Source organism: Dromiciops gliroides, chromosome 4 (assembly GCF_019393635.1).
Source record: "Dromiciops gliroides isolate mDroGli1 chromosome 4, mDroGli1.pri, whole genome shotgun sequence".
Classification (NCBI taxonomy): domain Eukaryota; kingdom Metazoa; phylum Chordata; class Mammalia; order Microbiotheria; family Microbiotheriidae; genus Dromiciops; species Dromiciops gliroides.
The window spans coordinates 380619014-380635751 of NC_057864.1; the positions used below are offsets into that span (position 1 = coordinate 380619014).

At 34.9% G+C, this 16738-nt stretch overlaps 1 protein-coding gene across 1 annotated transcript; it reads left to right on the forward strand.

The window, feature by feature from the left end:
• The first annotated feature begins 13236 nt into the window (after positions 1 to 13236).
• Positions 13237 to 16295, forward strand: GJE1 (gap junction protein epsilon 1). The gene is given in 7 exon segments (XM_044003498.1): positions 13237 to 13274; positions 14990 to 15044; positions 15046 to 15089; positions 15091 to 15172; positions 15874 to 16023; positions 16025 to 16243; positions 16245 to 16295. Coding segments are annotated over 7 exon segments (639 nt in total).
• Positions 16296 to 16738: the final 443 nt, after the last annotated feature.

Below are 16738 nucleotides of genomic sequence, written 5' to 3' on the forward strand. Positions count from 1 at the left end.
GTTCAAATCCGGCCTCAGACACTTAACACTTACTAGCTGTGTGACCCTGGGCAAGTCACTTAACCCCAATTGCCTCACTAAAAAAAAATACTAATTTAGGTTTATTTTTAATGCTTATCTATCAGGATTTTGTCACTATAAATTACTTTCTTCACCTTTGTGGCTATCAATCAACCTATGATTTAATAGCTGTTTCCTGAGGCAAACAGAATTTGTAATTTACCCAGGATCACTCTGTTAATACGTGTAAGAGAGTAAAATTTGAACTCAAGCCTTTCTGATTCCAAACCCCAAACTCCACCCACTATACCATACTGCCTCATTTGAAACTAGTGCATCTTTCTTTTATCTTAGTAGTATTTTATTTTTTTCCAATTACATGTAAAGATGGTTTTCAACACTCATTTTTGTAAGATTTTGAGTTCCAAATTTTTCTCCCTCCTTCTCTTTATTCTCCCCTCCCTAAGAGAGCAAGCAATCTGATGTAGGTTATATATGTACAATCATGCTAAACATATTTCTATATTAGTCATGTTGTGAAAGAAGAATCAGAACAAAAGGGAAAAATCACTGTAAATGTTTGCATATGAACATCAACTCCGACTGATTTTACTAGGAAATAATGAACCAATGAATTACTTTGGAAACAAAATAATGTCAATAAGAATGCAAAAAATTTAGAAGTAATATTAAGAAGATGTCACATTATTTTAATACACTCCCCTGGATTCACCATATATAATGAATGCATTTCTTCCATTTATGTAAGATAATTCCAAAATAGCTTTTGCCCAAAGACCACCAACTTCCATTCTAATCTATAGGGAACCTTTTACAGTCGCTTTATTCTCAAAATGACAAGGTAAGCAAGAACTCTGGTCCTTTTTAATTAAATTGTGTTTTCTCTTTCTAAAAAGTCTGTTTAGCTCAAAAACTACATCTGGTTTATATTTTGAAAGCTCAGTAGAGCAAATAAAAAAAGCAATTTGCTTAGTGCTTGACAGTATTTCTTAACACTTAGATTGAATGGGAAACTGGTGGATAACCTGCTTGGTGTGTGTAAAAGATAAGCAAGGTTATAATTTCTTGGGAGGCAGTAGCTGCCAAGAATTTCATATGAATTCAGTATATCCTGCTTAACCAAAGAATCACCTCAATTTGCTCCAGGTTTGTTTATTTGCTTGTTTGTTTGCTTTTGCAGTAGAAAACTGGCAAGGCAGCTATATAGACAAACTATGGCTGGTTTTCAGCAATAGAAAAATGAAACAAGTTTTCAGATTTTGAAGGAGAAACAAGAAATGACCATTTGGGGACACGCAGAATTCATTTTTCAATATTTCTGTATTTGTGATAGAAAGAATAGACATACAAACTTCAAATTCACTGTAGAGGAGGTATGAAATAAATCTCTAAAATCATTTAATGTGACTCTACCATTCCCCAATTGAAGGACTGTGTAAGATTGCCCAGTCATTACACTGACATCCTTATTACAAGGCTGTGGAATAAAAATCTGCCTAGGAAAAGGATTTGACAACTTCAGTATTGCATGGCTCATAAGCGCCACCTACCGAGATTTGGTCACATTTCATCAATCTTACTAACAATCCAGCTGTTTTATATACATAAAACAAAGGAGTCACAGAAACTATATTGGCAAATTGATAGAATCGGTTTACTGAAGAAGCCTTGTTTAGGATAGATGGTATCCCAAGGAGGATATGCATCATGAAGAGTCCCTGCTTTGGATCACCAAAGCTAAAAGTCATTCAACCTTTCCAAACAGCCTGACCTATTTTGTAAGGCTTAGAGATTCTGATGGAGAAAATGATGAGATGGGATTTTGCTTCTTCTTGGTTCTTCCCCCCAAACCAAGGAAAAGGCATTTCCTAAATGAAGAGAAATGACCAGCTTCCTCTGTATCCTCATCCACAAGGGAGAGGATAATGTTGTGGAAGAGGCAGGAGAGGTAAGTGTTCCACTTATACATCCCGGGAAATTTATATTCAATATAAAAGAGAATCTAGGAGGGAGAGCTTTCTGTCCATCTAACCCCATGTGAATTTGTGGAGGACTTCCTTCTACAAGCTTACAACATCCAGCCTATTATTTTAAGGGATCAGATTTTTTTTTCTTTTGACAATTGATAGTTATTATCTGGAAGAAAACAGAGTAGATTAATATGAATAAACCTCCAATTTCATTTCCTGGAGATGTGACTCTTGAAGAAAACTCCTAAGCCAGTGATATGGCTCATATAACCAGTAACAAATGCTATGACTATGGATATAATTATTACTCCATTTATTTGATCTTCATTATGACTATTTATGTGATATTAAACATATGACTCTAAAATCAATTGTCTGGGAAAATATAATAATAAATAACATTTGTAAAGTATTTCAATATATACATAAAGCACTCTCTATACATCTAAACTCAGTAGAACCCTGCTATCCTATTGGTGTTAAAAGGAAAAGATAATAGCCACTTAATAAGATTAGTATGTTATATAATATACTATATTTATATTACTATAGAGTACAATATTGCTACATTATACACACTATAGTATATGTAGCATTAATATATGCCATTATATATATATATATATATATATATATATTTGTATGCTACATATTATATAGCATATACCTGTTGTTCTCTTCATTTTTGAAGAGGACCAGTGACATCATCAGGTGATGACTTGCATGTGAATTGAATTGAAATGAAGCAGAGTTGCACAAAGTCATCAACCTCACTCTATCTTCCAGAGTCTTCGAAGTCCAGTGACAAGACATTTGGGAGGCTTTGCAGTGTTCATGGGCTAGATACATAGGGTATATGGGGTGTTCAAGAAAGACTAGCAGCTCTAATGTGAGAGATTGTTGGGTCAATTTCAGGACTACATATCCACCTTTGGTGGACTATCCACCTTCATTCAACTCACCTGTAGCTCCAGGAACTGTAGCATGTGCAGTGACCATGACCCAGCAAAACTTTCTCTTGAAAGACAGGTTAAACCAAGTCAAAATAAACCAATGGGCCTCAAATGCACCAAAGAATTAAAGGAAAATATCTATTCTAAGTATGTGAAGGCTTCCCCAGGAAGAATAGGCAGATGAGAACAATTTGTTCCAAAGACAATGAAAGCAGTTGAAGGAGGCAGGTGCCATGGAGCACTTAGTACTTGGTCAGACATTGAAGATGCCAAGGTCATCCATTGCATCCTGGGTCATTGCTAGTCATCTTGATTTTTATCTGCCAGTGCACATCTATGATTCTGGAAGAGAGCAAGGCTGACAACTTTGTGCAACTCTACCTCACTTAAATCTAGTTCATCCACGAGTCAAAATATTACCCTGTGACATCATTGGTCATCTTTGAAATGAAGGACAAACAACAACATATAACATTATTACATACTATAATAATATATTAATAATATATAACAATAGAAAACAATAGAAAGTATATATATAAATATATATAATATATATATAACCATGTCTATAGAACATGATTTACCTGTAACCTAAATGAATTAAGAGTAGAAAAATGTAGCTTAGCTTCCCCTAATTTGGAGATAAAGATTTATCTGACAACATCTAGAAATTTGCTTAAAAATAGAAGATGATTGACACTTTTTACATAAATGTTTTCCAGCTTTGAAGCCTGATAAATGTGTTAAAAATCAGTTGTTTTTGTTCAGTGTGTCAATAGATGATTTACACATTTAAAATCTGTTTTTAATTCAATTTACTTGCCTCCACATTTTTGAAGCTCATCCTTCACACTCCTAAGATGTTTTTCTGCATGAAGACAAGACTTAGTAAGTAGAGTTTGCTCAAAGTTAATATATGCAGTGTTAAAGCACTCTAAGGAGGTTAAGAGTTTGATGTAAATTTGGTCCACCTGCAGCAATCTCAGCAGAGGACAAAAATTTAAATGTGTCTAGGTTGACAAAGTAAATTACTTTTTCACCTTTCAAGGCAATTTTCAGGGGTTAGAGCTTAGAGCCTTTTCTAATAAATGGAATGTAGCTCCATCTCTATCTTTTTTTTAGCTAACTAGGTTAGAGGTTTTTTGACATCTTTGTGTGCAATAATCTCATTTATTCCAAATGGTGTTGCAGCAAAAGGAAATTGTGTTCATATTAATTTAATAGGAATGATTATCATTGCATATGAACCTTTTTCAAAAATCTATCAATTTTAAGTAATAAGTTGGTAACTTGAAATCAAGATTGGGATAGTAATAAAAGATACTATCTTTCCTCCTGTTTCAGGGAGATGAAGGGGCATGTGTGTGTGTTATGCTAGCTAATATAATGTAATACCAACTTCAAAGAAAAACAGTTAGCAAATTCAAGAAGTTCTGTTTATGCTTCCATCATCAAGGCTAATGATTGGATTTAAATCATCTCTAACCTGATTAGCATCATCAGTAAATATTATTAAAGCAAAGTATAGGATATGGGGTAAGTAACTCAGTAATGGGGAAGGGCAAATGGCCCAAACTTTTTAAAGGGATGAGAATAGTCTCCAAACTATACAACTAAAATGACTTGTCTTTCACGGGGGAAAACTCTAAAAATTAAAAGAATGGTTGATGAACATTAAAAGTCAGAATGGCTTCATCAAGAACCACTCACGTCAGATTAACTCCATTATATTTTTTGAACAGGGTCACTAGATTGATATAAAATTTAGCTGTATTTTGGCAAATTATTTGATAAATTGTCTCATTTTATTTAAGGGGTAAGAGGTAGAGGGGTAAGAGAATAGTACAAATTAGGTAGGTTCAAAACTGTTTGAACAGTCAGATGTAAAGGGAAGAACATTAACAATTTGATGTCAACTTTGAAGGTCTCCTGTAGAGGGCTCCAGCTATCAATGGTTGGTCCTATGCCTTTTACAATTTTTTATCAAAGTCTTGGATAAAGGTACTGATATGGATAAAGATCTGGGAAGGACAGCCAAAACACGGAATGACATACTTGATACAATAAAACACTGATCAAATTGAATAAGTATGAATTTAATAGAGATAAAAGCAAAATCTTATACTTGGGTTAAAAAATCAGCTTCTCAAGTAGAAGACAGGAGATAGAGACTGACGCAGGTTTTTTGAAAAAGAGATCTATGGAAGTCAATAGAACAGAAACTCAACAGGAGTGAGTGGAGAAAATCATGAGCCTGGGATTTTTGTACCATTTATGCTATAAACTACATGTACATAAAATCATATTTATAAAAAAAGAAGATAATGTAATAACTACAAACAGTAAGGCAGAAAAGGGTGCACATATTGTGCCAAAAGAGTTTGAGTTTTATTCAGTAGGAAATGTGGAACCATTGAATGTTTTCCAAATGGAATTGACTCAATCAGAATTGTGTATCTACTACTAGCATGCAGAATGAAGGGAAGTAGAAAGAGTAGAGATAGGGAAACCATTGAAAAAGCTATTGAAATAGTCAGACTTGAGCTAGAGTTCTGGATTAGAAATAGAAAGGGACAGATAACAATAATACTTTAATTTTCCAAATGCTCTTCCACTGTATGGAAAAAAAATTGGCATTCAGTCCTTATCTATTTATTTACATCTACAGGATGATCCAATGAGTCCTCCCAGGCATTTGACACAGATATAAAGTATCATCAGAAAGTACATGAATATAAATCATATAAAACATACTTCTTTTCTCTACGTAAGTTATAGTAACAATAGGGATATGAACTAGATAGGTGATTTCATTGGTAGGGAACTGCCCAAAGAGGAATTTCCACTACCAAAGGAATTCAACACTCTCCTTGTAGCTTATAGTCTTATAGAGCTGTCTCAAAGCCTGAGAGAATAAAGGACTTGCCCAAGATCTCACCTGACCACTATGTGTCAGAAATAGGACTTGAATCCAGATCTTCCAGACTGGAATTGGTATACCACTGCCTCTAAGTTATAATAAATGTGGAAAATAATCCCTATACATTTACAAACATGATAATGTTTGTTTTATCAAGGGCCACATAATTCTGTATATTGATTATGTGGCTCTTGATACATGTAGTACCCTTGATAAAGCAAACATTATCATGTTTGTAAATGCATAGGGACTATTTTCAACATCTATTATAATTGCATATACACATATGAACATGTACATATATATGCTTATAGCCCTAAAAAAAACCCCAGGTGCAACTGCAAATGTATAGTCATATTATCCCTTCTACAGAATTGGTTTTTAACTTTCAAGACTTGCACAGATATCAGATAATTATAGTGTATAGCAGATTGATTTAATCAACCAGCATATGGTTTCATATTTTTGCCAAAAGTACATTTACATCTTGAAAACTATATTTATGCAAAAAAGATAAATTAGTAAATTCTAATGCTTACTGAGTAGTAATACCTAAATTCATGGAAGAAAAGTGGACATTAAATAAACTTTCTTTAAATTAGAGAACAAAGTCTCAGTTAATAAATTAGGTATATGCTTGCCTTTCTGTTATTCATTTCAAGAAAAGCATTAATCAGCATTCACAAACTAAGTGTGTTTCAAGTTCATTACTATTCCAAGCAGTGGATTTTCCCTGGTAACATGCATCTCAAAGGGAATAAGAAATGAAAGTACTAATGAAAGGCTACCAATTTAGCATGCTGCTTGAATTCAGTAATCTAGGGTTTATGCATATATGTTCAGTTATGTGCAGTGAAGTCCAATTCTACAAGCATTTTTGAACAAGGATAATGCTGTGTATTTCAGTAATGGGCTATCTATTTTGTAATTAGTGGAATAGAGCCCAGCACCTCCTGGATTTCATAGACAGTTAAAGTATCCTGAAGCTGCATTGCTCAATGTGAAATAACATTCCACTTCTGTACAAAAGCATGGGAGGAAAACCGCTCATGACTTCTCATTATATCTAGAACCAAAATAAAAGGAGAAATGGGGAGATGTAGAAATTATGGAGCTTAACCTTTCTAATCCCCTGGCCTCACAAATTTGTTACTCCTTAAAAGTTCTCTGAAGGTCAGGCATGTACCTAACATCATTAAGGATTTTATGAATAAAATTAAATAAATTTTTTTTACCAATCAGCTATAATCCAGACCAGTATTTTAATAAATCTAGATACACAATGGTAAGACTAAACATAACTTCTGTGTCTCTGGGGTTTTAAATAACATGGCCAATATTCAAGTGTGGAGAATGATTTATGTTTTTTTAAGAGACACTAGAGTTCTTTAACATGCCTATTTGTAGTGATCACCAGGGGAAAGGAACTAAAAGAATTTATCATGTCCATGTAGTCAACTCTAATCCTTGAGCTACTGGTTTGCTAATTATAGCCTGTGATAGCTACAGATAAGAGCATACTAAGGTCATGTTTATATGGTACAAATTGTCTTATGTTGACATAACCTCTGAATTGAGGAGCTATCTTAACATGCCCTTCAGATTTACTTAAAATTAACTGTTAGTAGAAGTGCTAGCACTTGAAAATTATTGTTTGAATATCTGAATTCTTATTAAAAATTTCAGGAAGCCTGGAAGCTTTTGAGCAGCTTTCATGAATTGCAGGGGAAAGAATTATTCTATCTTCCAGCACATCAAATACTGAAACATCAGGTACCTAGAGCTCTTTAATGAGATCACAGGGGAACTAGCTGGCTGACCTCAAGTATTTCCCTTCTTTCCACACATAGGATATCACAAGATAAAGGGACTTAAAATTGTAAGGGGCCTTAAAGACCCTCTGTATTGTTCTTTAGCTCCAACAATTTTCTTATGGGGGAAAATCTGCCCCATATTCCTAAGAATTCTGGTGTAGAGTTTCCATTATTGGCTATCACTTTTTGACAATGCTTTTCTGCTGGTATACAAATAGAGGTGAGTTAGAACCTGAGTTTGAATTAAAATTCATGTTTACTTCTTCTATAAAGTAAGTTTTCTTACATTACATTTCACATCTTGTCATAGTAACACCATTTATCTAGAGATCACGGTCACTTATTCAACAACCTCAACTGTCCAAAACATGGCTGTAAGCCATGTATAGCATCTGGGAAACCCCAATACAGAGGTTTCTACCAACAAAGTCACCCAAAGTTCAAGACATTCTGTGGGTCCACATCCACTTAAAATGATAACCCACAAGCCCCTTCCAATGAATTGTCTTTTTTGTATGTCAGATGCCATAACTAATTCCCAGGAAAGGCCTTCAAATGGCATGAAAAGGGGACAGAACCAAGTTGGTGGGAGAAAGAATTCCAGTCCAGCTCTCTCAATATTCTCCTCCAAACAACTTAAAAACAAAGCCTCAAATCAAATTCTGGAGTAGCAGAGCCAACCAAAGATCAGGGTGAGATGTTTTTCCAGCCCGAGAAAATTTTGGAGATCAAAAAGAAAACTTGGGGACACTTAAGTGGGGGCTAAAGAGGAAAAATAAATTGAAGGAATAATTCTAGGCAATGAGGAAATAAAACTTCCTCTCATTGCAGATAATATGATGGTATACTTAAAGAAACCTAGAGAATCAACTAAAAAAACTAATTAAAATGATCAATTTAGCAAAGATGCAGGATATAAAATAAACCCCAAATTTCTATACATATAGGAACCCTTCTGAGATGTCTGTGTAAGGGTAGGGGTGGAGAGAATTTGTCTGTTATGATAACTTTATTAATCCCCAGGGAAATTATTTATTAGATAAAATCACAGGCAAAGTTAATATTCACATCAAGCTGGATGAATAGAGAATTAGAGAATGAATAAAAGAGCAACTTAGAGATGCCTTTTTATGTATACATTGAAAACAGGTAGATTGGTAACAAAGCATGTACGCACACAGCCAATAAAATCCAGTAGTAGCTCCTAAAGGAACCAGAAAGATGAAAAGACCAAGAAGGATGGAAGATTCTACAAGATTCTACAAGAACCTCTGGCTAAATAATATCTGCTATCTATGCCCCATCAGAGCTCGCTTGGGTTTGGTTGAACTCTACAAAGATAACTCACTCACAGGGATATTTTGCTAAGTACTGGTATGTTCCCAGTCTAGAAGAAATTGGCTTTTTTCTAATGAGTTCCAAAGGACTAGGATCCTATCTAAGGCAAGCTAAAGTTATAGTCTTTGTCCTAAACAGTCATGTATCTAAGAGTTCAAGCCAAGCCCATAACTCGAGAATGTGCTCACCTACTGTGTACTTTTTCAGATTTGCCCCAGCCCAGACTTAGGGCTACATCAGAACAGATTCTGTCTCCAGAACTGGAAAGGGGGGAGGGGCACTAATGTGATATTCATATGAAGTTCAATATCTTATATAGAAAAAATAGCATCTTGTATAAAGGAAGAAATTAGTCTTCTTGTTAGTTAATTACTACATCCTATTGAATTACCAAAAGTGGATTTCACAATAGATGCAATTTTTACTGTGTCTTGGTTTCTCATAAGGTCACTAGTTTCCATTTGTTCAATCCTAATTCTTAGGCAATTATTTTCATTAGACAATTTTTTTTTAATCTCCTTTTCCATTTGACTTTTCAAACTGTTGACTTTTTTCTCATGACTCTCCTGCATCGCTCTCATTTCTCTTTCCATTCTTTCCTCCCTCTCTCTACATCTTCCATCTCTCCTACTTTCTCTTCAAAGTCCCTTTTGAGAGCTTCCATGGCCTGAGACCAGTTCATATTTTTCTTGGAAGCTTTAGATGTAGTGGCCCTGTGGTTGATTTCCTCTTCTGAAGGTGCTCCTTGATCTTCCTTGTCACTGAAAAAACTTTCTATAATTCTGAACTTTCTTTGCTTGTTCATCTTTTACTTGACTTTAAACTCTCCACTGGGGGTCCCTGTTTCTCGGCTACACTACTGTTCCCAACTTCAGAGGGTCCCAGGTGTTTTTGTTTAAGGGAGGGCAGGTTTTACTCTTGCCTGGCCTGTGCTCTGGTCCAGAGATAACCTCAAGCCTACTTACTAAACAACCAACCAGCAAAGCTTTCTGTGGTGTGGTTCTTAGCTTTGATAAGTCTGAACCCCTCCCCCACCTAGGCCTTCCGCTGCTCAGGATTTCTTCCTGATTCCCCACTGGGGTGGGACAGCTGAATTCCTCCTTATGTCCCACTGATACCCCTGCACTTTCCCCCCCAGGCAGCCATTCAGCCCTCTTACCCAACTGCATGCTCAGTTCCAGAAGATGCTGGTGCTGTAACTGATTCAGAGGCTCTGGGGTAAATTCCTCCAGTGCGGTGTGCCTGGGGTCTCTCAATAGATGCAATTTTTACAAAACTGGTAACTATACTTCTATAAATGCCTTTAAAAATAATCCAACATCTTCAAGGATTTACCCTTTGAGAAACTTAATTTTATTCAACAAACAAGTGATTTTACTGTGGTAGCTATCTAGATCGTCTTATTCCAAAGGCATAACTGTCTCTTTCAATAATTATTCCCAGGAATATGATCTATGAGACTCAAATTAGTTTCCATTCCACAATGCTTAAAAGTCAATGAACTTTTATAACATAAATTAGTACTATGAAATTCAGAATCCTAAATAATTCTGGGCCTCAGTTTCTCTATTTGTTAAATGAAAGTATTAGACTAGATGATCTCTAAGGTCCCTTCTGGTTCTGACAATCTGTGATTTTCATTAGATCCTAGAATCATTGATTTAGAGTTTCAAGTAGCTTTAGAGAGTATTTAGTCCAATGTTCTTATTTTATAGATAAACAAACCACTCAGAGGGATTCATGACTTGCCTAAGGTCACCGAGATACCAACTAACAGAGTTGGGATTTCAGTTCAATTACCCTAACTCTGTATGTAGCGCTCTTCATTAAACTGAGTCTCTAATGCATTCTAGAATCATAAAATATAAAAATTGGGAAAGCCCTCAGAGATAATCTAGTTTAGTTCCCTCATTTTACAGATGATGAAACTGAAGCTCAGTGAAGTGACTTGCTTGAAGTCATACATCAAGTTAGCAGCAAAGTCTAGAATCCAGATCTCCAACTCCTATTCCAATGGTCTTTCAACACTTTGTAAGGAAAGAGAAATAGGGAAGAAGCTCACCTCCTTTGAAACAAGTTCTCAACAGGCCATAAATCACATCACAACACATGCATACATATGTGTGCCATGGACAAAGACACACACGCTTATGTATAGCCACTGAATGTCCCATAGTTAAAAATACATAATACTGGACAACTTTTATGATTCAGTTCCTTATGTATAAAATAGTTCTCCAGTCTATTAAACTGTATGGTCCCTGAGAACATGAACTATGATTTTTTCATATTTCTATCACCCAATATTTGTTGAATATTTCAATATTTTAATATGTTCATGATTTAATCTATTTGGTTACCTCTTCCACCAACATAAATCATAACTCTCCTATGCCTTTTAGGTGGTTTTAAGTGTTTCTGTGGTTGAAAAAAATCACCAAGAGACCAATATTTTGATGAATTTCTCCAGACAATGAGAGGCAGCATGGTAACACTGATAAAGAGCAGAACTAAAAGCCAGGAGTCTCTGGGTTCAGGTTCTACCTTTGATCCATGCTGGTCATGTGACCCTAGACAAGCTGCTTAATCTTTCAGTATTCTAACAAGCCCTCCAAGACTATAAATTGAAGAGAAGATGCTGACTTGCACTGGTAGAGTTAGTTCTCTATACCAAACAGTGAAATCATTGGTAAGTCCTCTATCTCTATCTCCAAATTAGATTAAAATTCAGAGCCTTTGAAGCTTGGTACAAGAGCTCAAGTTCTAAATCAATTTTATAGAACCCAGATTTATCCTCCTACTCAAGATGAGGCACTGGAATAGGACCTGAGTGGAAGATGTATAAAATTTTTAAAGGAAAAGGTTTTTTTGAGTCAAAAATCATTTTATAAATGTAACATTTTTTTTCCTAGATCAATTTACTTTGTGTATGTAAGACTTCTATTTCTGAATTGTAGGACCTTGAGAATACACTTTATTTATTCTGAAATAAGTGTACTTTAAATAGAGTGAATAAAAACTTACAGTCACAAACAAAAATGGGGAGGGAAGGCAGAGGAGAGATGAAGTCCATTGTTTTGACTTGGGAAGGATAACCGGAATGCAGTTTTGTGTTTGAGTGAATTGGGAAGGGGGAGGGAGGGTAACAAATTGGCAGCTTCTCTCTCTCCCTCCCAGAATGGTCCCTCAGACTAATTCCTGTAGACTGCACATCAGAGAGGTCCAACCCAGAAGCTAAATGAATGGGATGTCCAAACCAAGCTCCACGGCTACAGCTGGTGGGTATACCAAAGAAATTAAATGGTTTTTGGTCTCTCAGTTTCAACAATTACATTTGAACTTGTAGGTATTTCTGGATGTAGTTATCAAAATTTTAGGGGCATGGAGTGAGCTCCATTATGTTAGGAAAAAGGAGAGAAAAAGTTTTCCTGTGTCCAGCATGACTCTCCAAGGACAGTGGTAGGAATCTATAAGGTCTGCTCTATTTTTTCCAGTCTTAAGAAAAGACTAGGTAAGGGCAAGAACAGGATCATGTTGGTGAGTTAATGAGATTATACTCAAAGGGAAAATAATGTCTACTATGGATAGCACTTGTAGCAAATCACATAGATTATTCTGCCTATTTTCTTGACTGGGCTATGTCTGTCTACTTTAACCCAAATTGGACACATTCAACAAAAGAATCTAGGGAAAGAAGGAAAAATTATCCCCTCTCCTTGAGTTCTAGGACAGAGAAAGTCATTTCTTTCTAAAACCTTTTCTAGGATTACACTTAAAGTTGAAAGTGTGTCTTTTGTGTCTGTGTGAGTTGGGTTTCAGGTTATTACAAATATTTTCAGAGCTCACTGCCCATGACAAGCTGCCCTCTTTGTCATTGGCTCTTGCTGCGTTGGCACCTTGGCTGCCTGAATGAGATTGTTTAGGGATTATTAGATCAACCACATGAATTCTGCTTTTGTTTTAATGTTTTTTTGTCCAGAGATAGGGGAAGTTGGCTGGGGCCCCAGAGATGAAAGGAGGTCTGTGGGGGTTAGAGGGAGGTGAGGGTATAGAGAAAATAAAGAGAGACAAATGTGCAATGATGAGTGTTTTTCCTGCTTGTAAGAGTCATGGGAGAAAATAACAATTTTGAAGTTGAGGTGAGGGGGAACAAGATGGCAATGTAGGACAGTAACATTATCCCCCACTGTGGGAGCCAAGATAACATCTACCAAGATATGTCTCTAAATTACATCAAGAACTTCTATGAAGGGATGTGTGAGTATTAAGCAAATAATGAAATCAAATTATTTGGACATGGTCATGTGTTTTACCTGATTTACATGAATGAAGATAGATGTTATATTTTGAGAATAATAATGAAGTATCAATGGTGTTTTTAAAAAATTAATGTATTATGTACTTTAAACAACAAAACCAAATAAATATATACTTAAAACTATTTAAACATAAAGGTTAGTTCCTACATATAATTTCCATAATATTTTATTAACTATTTCTTCTGCATCCACTTCCTACTTCTGTTTAATCATCTCTATTGTATGTATAGATAGATAGATAGACATAGATACATAGATATAGATATTCATACATATATATATAGTCATACAGAGTGCATATACATGCTTTGCTTTCTTCGCTTTGTATAAATACCTAAAGTCTTTCTGTGTTCCTTACAGTGTTCTATTTATTGTATCTAACAGTAGTATTCCATTATACTAATATCTAGTTTTCAAACCAGTTACCAACTCCTTGACATTTTGGTTGTTTCCAATTCTTTGAAACAATAAATAATGCCATAAATTACCATTTTTCTTAATGCTGATGTTTCTATGATGTATTCCCAATAATAAGATGTTTGGCTCAGAGTAAGATTATTTTTTGTGATTTGTATACTGTCCAATGCTCTCTGAAAATTCGCCTATCACTTCCTTTTAAACCATAGTATTGCATAACCACTCCTAACTGAAAGCTAAATATATGAACTCATGAAACTTTTTGGCTATTGGCTCATAAACCAGGGTAAATGCCTCAATTCTCTTATGAAGAAGTACAAAATTATGATGATCAGTTATGAATGACTTAGCTATTCTAAGCAATGTAATGTCTAACACAATTCCAAAGGGCTCATGATGAAAAATCTTATCCTTTCCCAGAGGAAGAATTTATGGAGTTTGAATGCAGATCAAAGCATACTTTTTTCACTTTCTGTTTTTCTTGTGTGTGTGTGTGTGTGTGTGTGTGTGTGTGTGTGTGTGTGTGAGTGTGTGTGTCTGTGGTTTATTTCACAGTATGACGAATGTGGAAATGTTTAGCATGACTGCTACATTAATTTGCTTGCCTTTTCAATGAGGGGGAAGGGAGGAGGAAGGGAGAGAATCTGGAAGTCAAAAAAATGTAATATTAAAACTTTTTCAAGGAATGGGAAAAAATTAAAAATAAAATTAGCAGTTAGTACCAAGTAACACCACCTGCACATTATTTGGCCATTTAGTTAGGAAAGCCTTAAAGTACTATATAAATATCAGTTATTATTATTACTTACTTATAAATGGCAACATTTATAGTCATGAGTTTAATGAGTATTCAAAAAAGCATATAGGTTCATTTGATTACTCTAATATTCTAGATGAACTAATAAGCTAGTCATATAAAAGGACTATAAAACTAGTGAATATCATCTTAAATCAAAACTTTTAAAATAATTTTTCAACTGCACTATTAAAAAGAAAGTATTCATTGTATTATGTTACTATAAATATGTCAATGATTAAGAAAAGGGTGAACAAAATCTTATAAACAATATACCTATAAGGTTTGACTAAATGATAGACTATTAAAGTCATTTCTATCTCTATAATTTATGGTTCATTGATTTGAGATAGCTTTCCAACAAATTTACTCATAGAAATAGTATACAAGCTTTCCATTATTGCCTGTCAAAAAACATTTCTTTATAATTGTCCACAGCTCAGAACCTCCTACAGTGATCGGTCAGTTCCACACCCTTTTCTTTGGCTCAGTTTCGCATGTTCTTCCTTGGAGTATTGGGCTTTGCAGTGTATGGAATGAAGCCTTGCATTTAGCTGTGATCCAGACAAGAGGGAAATAAATCTCTTCTGTTACAACCAGTTCAGGCCAATAACTCCCCAGGTAAGTGCTTTTTTTTTTTTTAAGAAAGATATCTTTTCAGAAGTCTGCAGTGACCACCCACCCAAAAAAGCAGAAAATTGATGGAAATCTGGATAATTCCAGGAAATAAATGTATTTTCATCTTAAATTATCTCGAAAAATGAAGGGGCTGGCTATCTGTGTTTCTTTAGCTCTACATACTTTGGATTTTTATGATCTTAATGTTTCAGATAAAGAGGAGTTGGGAGGAAAACTCAATTATTTAGATAATGTACTCCATTTCTCAACTTTATTTTGAAAATTGGGGCTATATTAATAAAGAGAAAAACAGCTACTTAAAAGAAATGCTTCACCATTATTAGTAAAAAGGGACAAAATAAGTGAGGAAATAAATTTGTAAATACTCTAATTTTAACAAATTTAACTACTTTGCTATTTAAGAATAAGTTGAAAATATTATTGTTTCATTAACTTCATTAAAATATTAAGACATTCCAGAATAAGGCATATCTATATTAGTAGAATTTTCCTCAGTGGGAGTTTCCTACACTAATAAAATCCCACGTACAGTTTCCCTTCAATAAAAGGTATTTTTATAGTTGACAATGTAAGTGTTGAAACAAGAGCTAAAGGTAAGCTCCCTAGAGAATCAATGCATGTTTATTTGGGTTTGTTTGTTTGTTTGTTTTTAAATACACATATGGATTAAATGATTGATTAAGTTTCTATCATCCATTAGGGTATTCTGGGCACTACAGCTAGTGACTGTTCTGGTTCCTGGAGCTGTTTTCCATCTTTATGGCTGCATGTAAAAGCATTGATCAAGAAGCATACTTCAGAGGCCCATCTACACTGTCTTTTATATCCTCAGCTGCCTTACTGAGAATTAATCCTGAGGTGACAGTCCTTTGGCTTCCAAAGTCATCTTTTGGTTTCCAAGTAAAATCTCTTTATCATTGTGATGCCAGTTCACTTGAAAAAAGATTTGGTATTATAAGATGCCTTGTCCCAGAACATTTCGAGAAGACAATATTCCTCATTGCTATGTATACATTTACAGCAGTCAACCGTGGCATTGGGACTGCTGAAGTTTTTTGAGATCTTATGTAGAAGGTTAAGCTTTTTAAGTGATAGGTTGCTTTAGTTTTATCTTCTACTCTGGGGGTTCATCTGCTTCATTTATTTTGATTTGAATTCTATCAAAGCTTAAATTCAAAAGGGTTTAGTTTTTGTCTGATTTGTTCTTAAGGCATATACCACCTTCTCTGGAATTCTCTTTAGGCTTCTCCCCTACTGTAGGTATAGTTCTAATTGGAAATACCCCCCACAAATGATTTCTATTAACTAGAAGATTTTCATTCATGTTTACTGACTGTAATTGCAGCTTTAAACTGCATTTTCTCATAAATAAAGATAAAAATGAATGACAAATCCTGACTATAGACAAGTATCCCCTTCGAAAGGAAACTTTGTAGCCAGGACCGCAAAGGCAGGAAATCTCAGGGATTCTTTTCTGGAATTATGAATCAGCTCAGATAACAGTTAACAAGCAGTTTAAAGCCACTTACTTTTCATCAGGATGGGCCT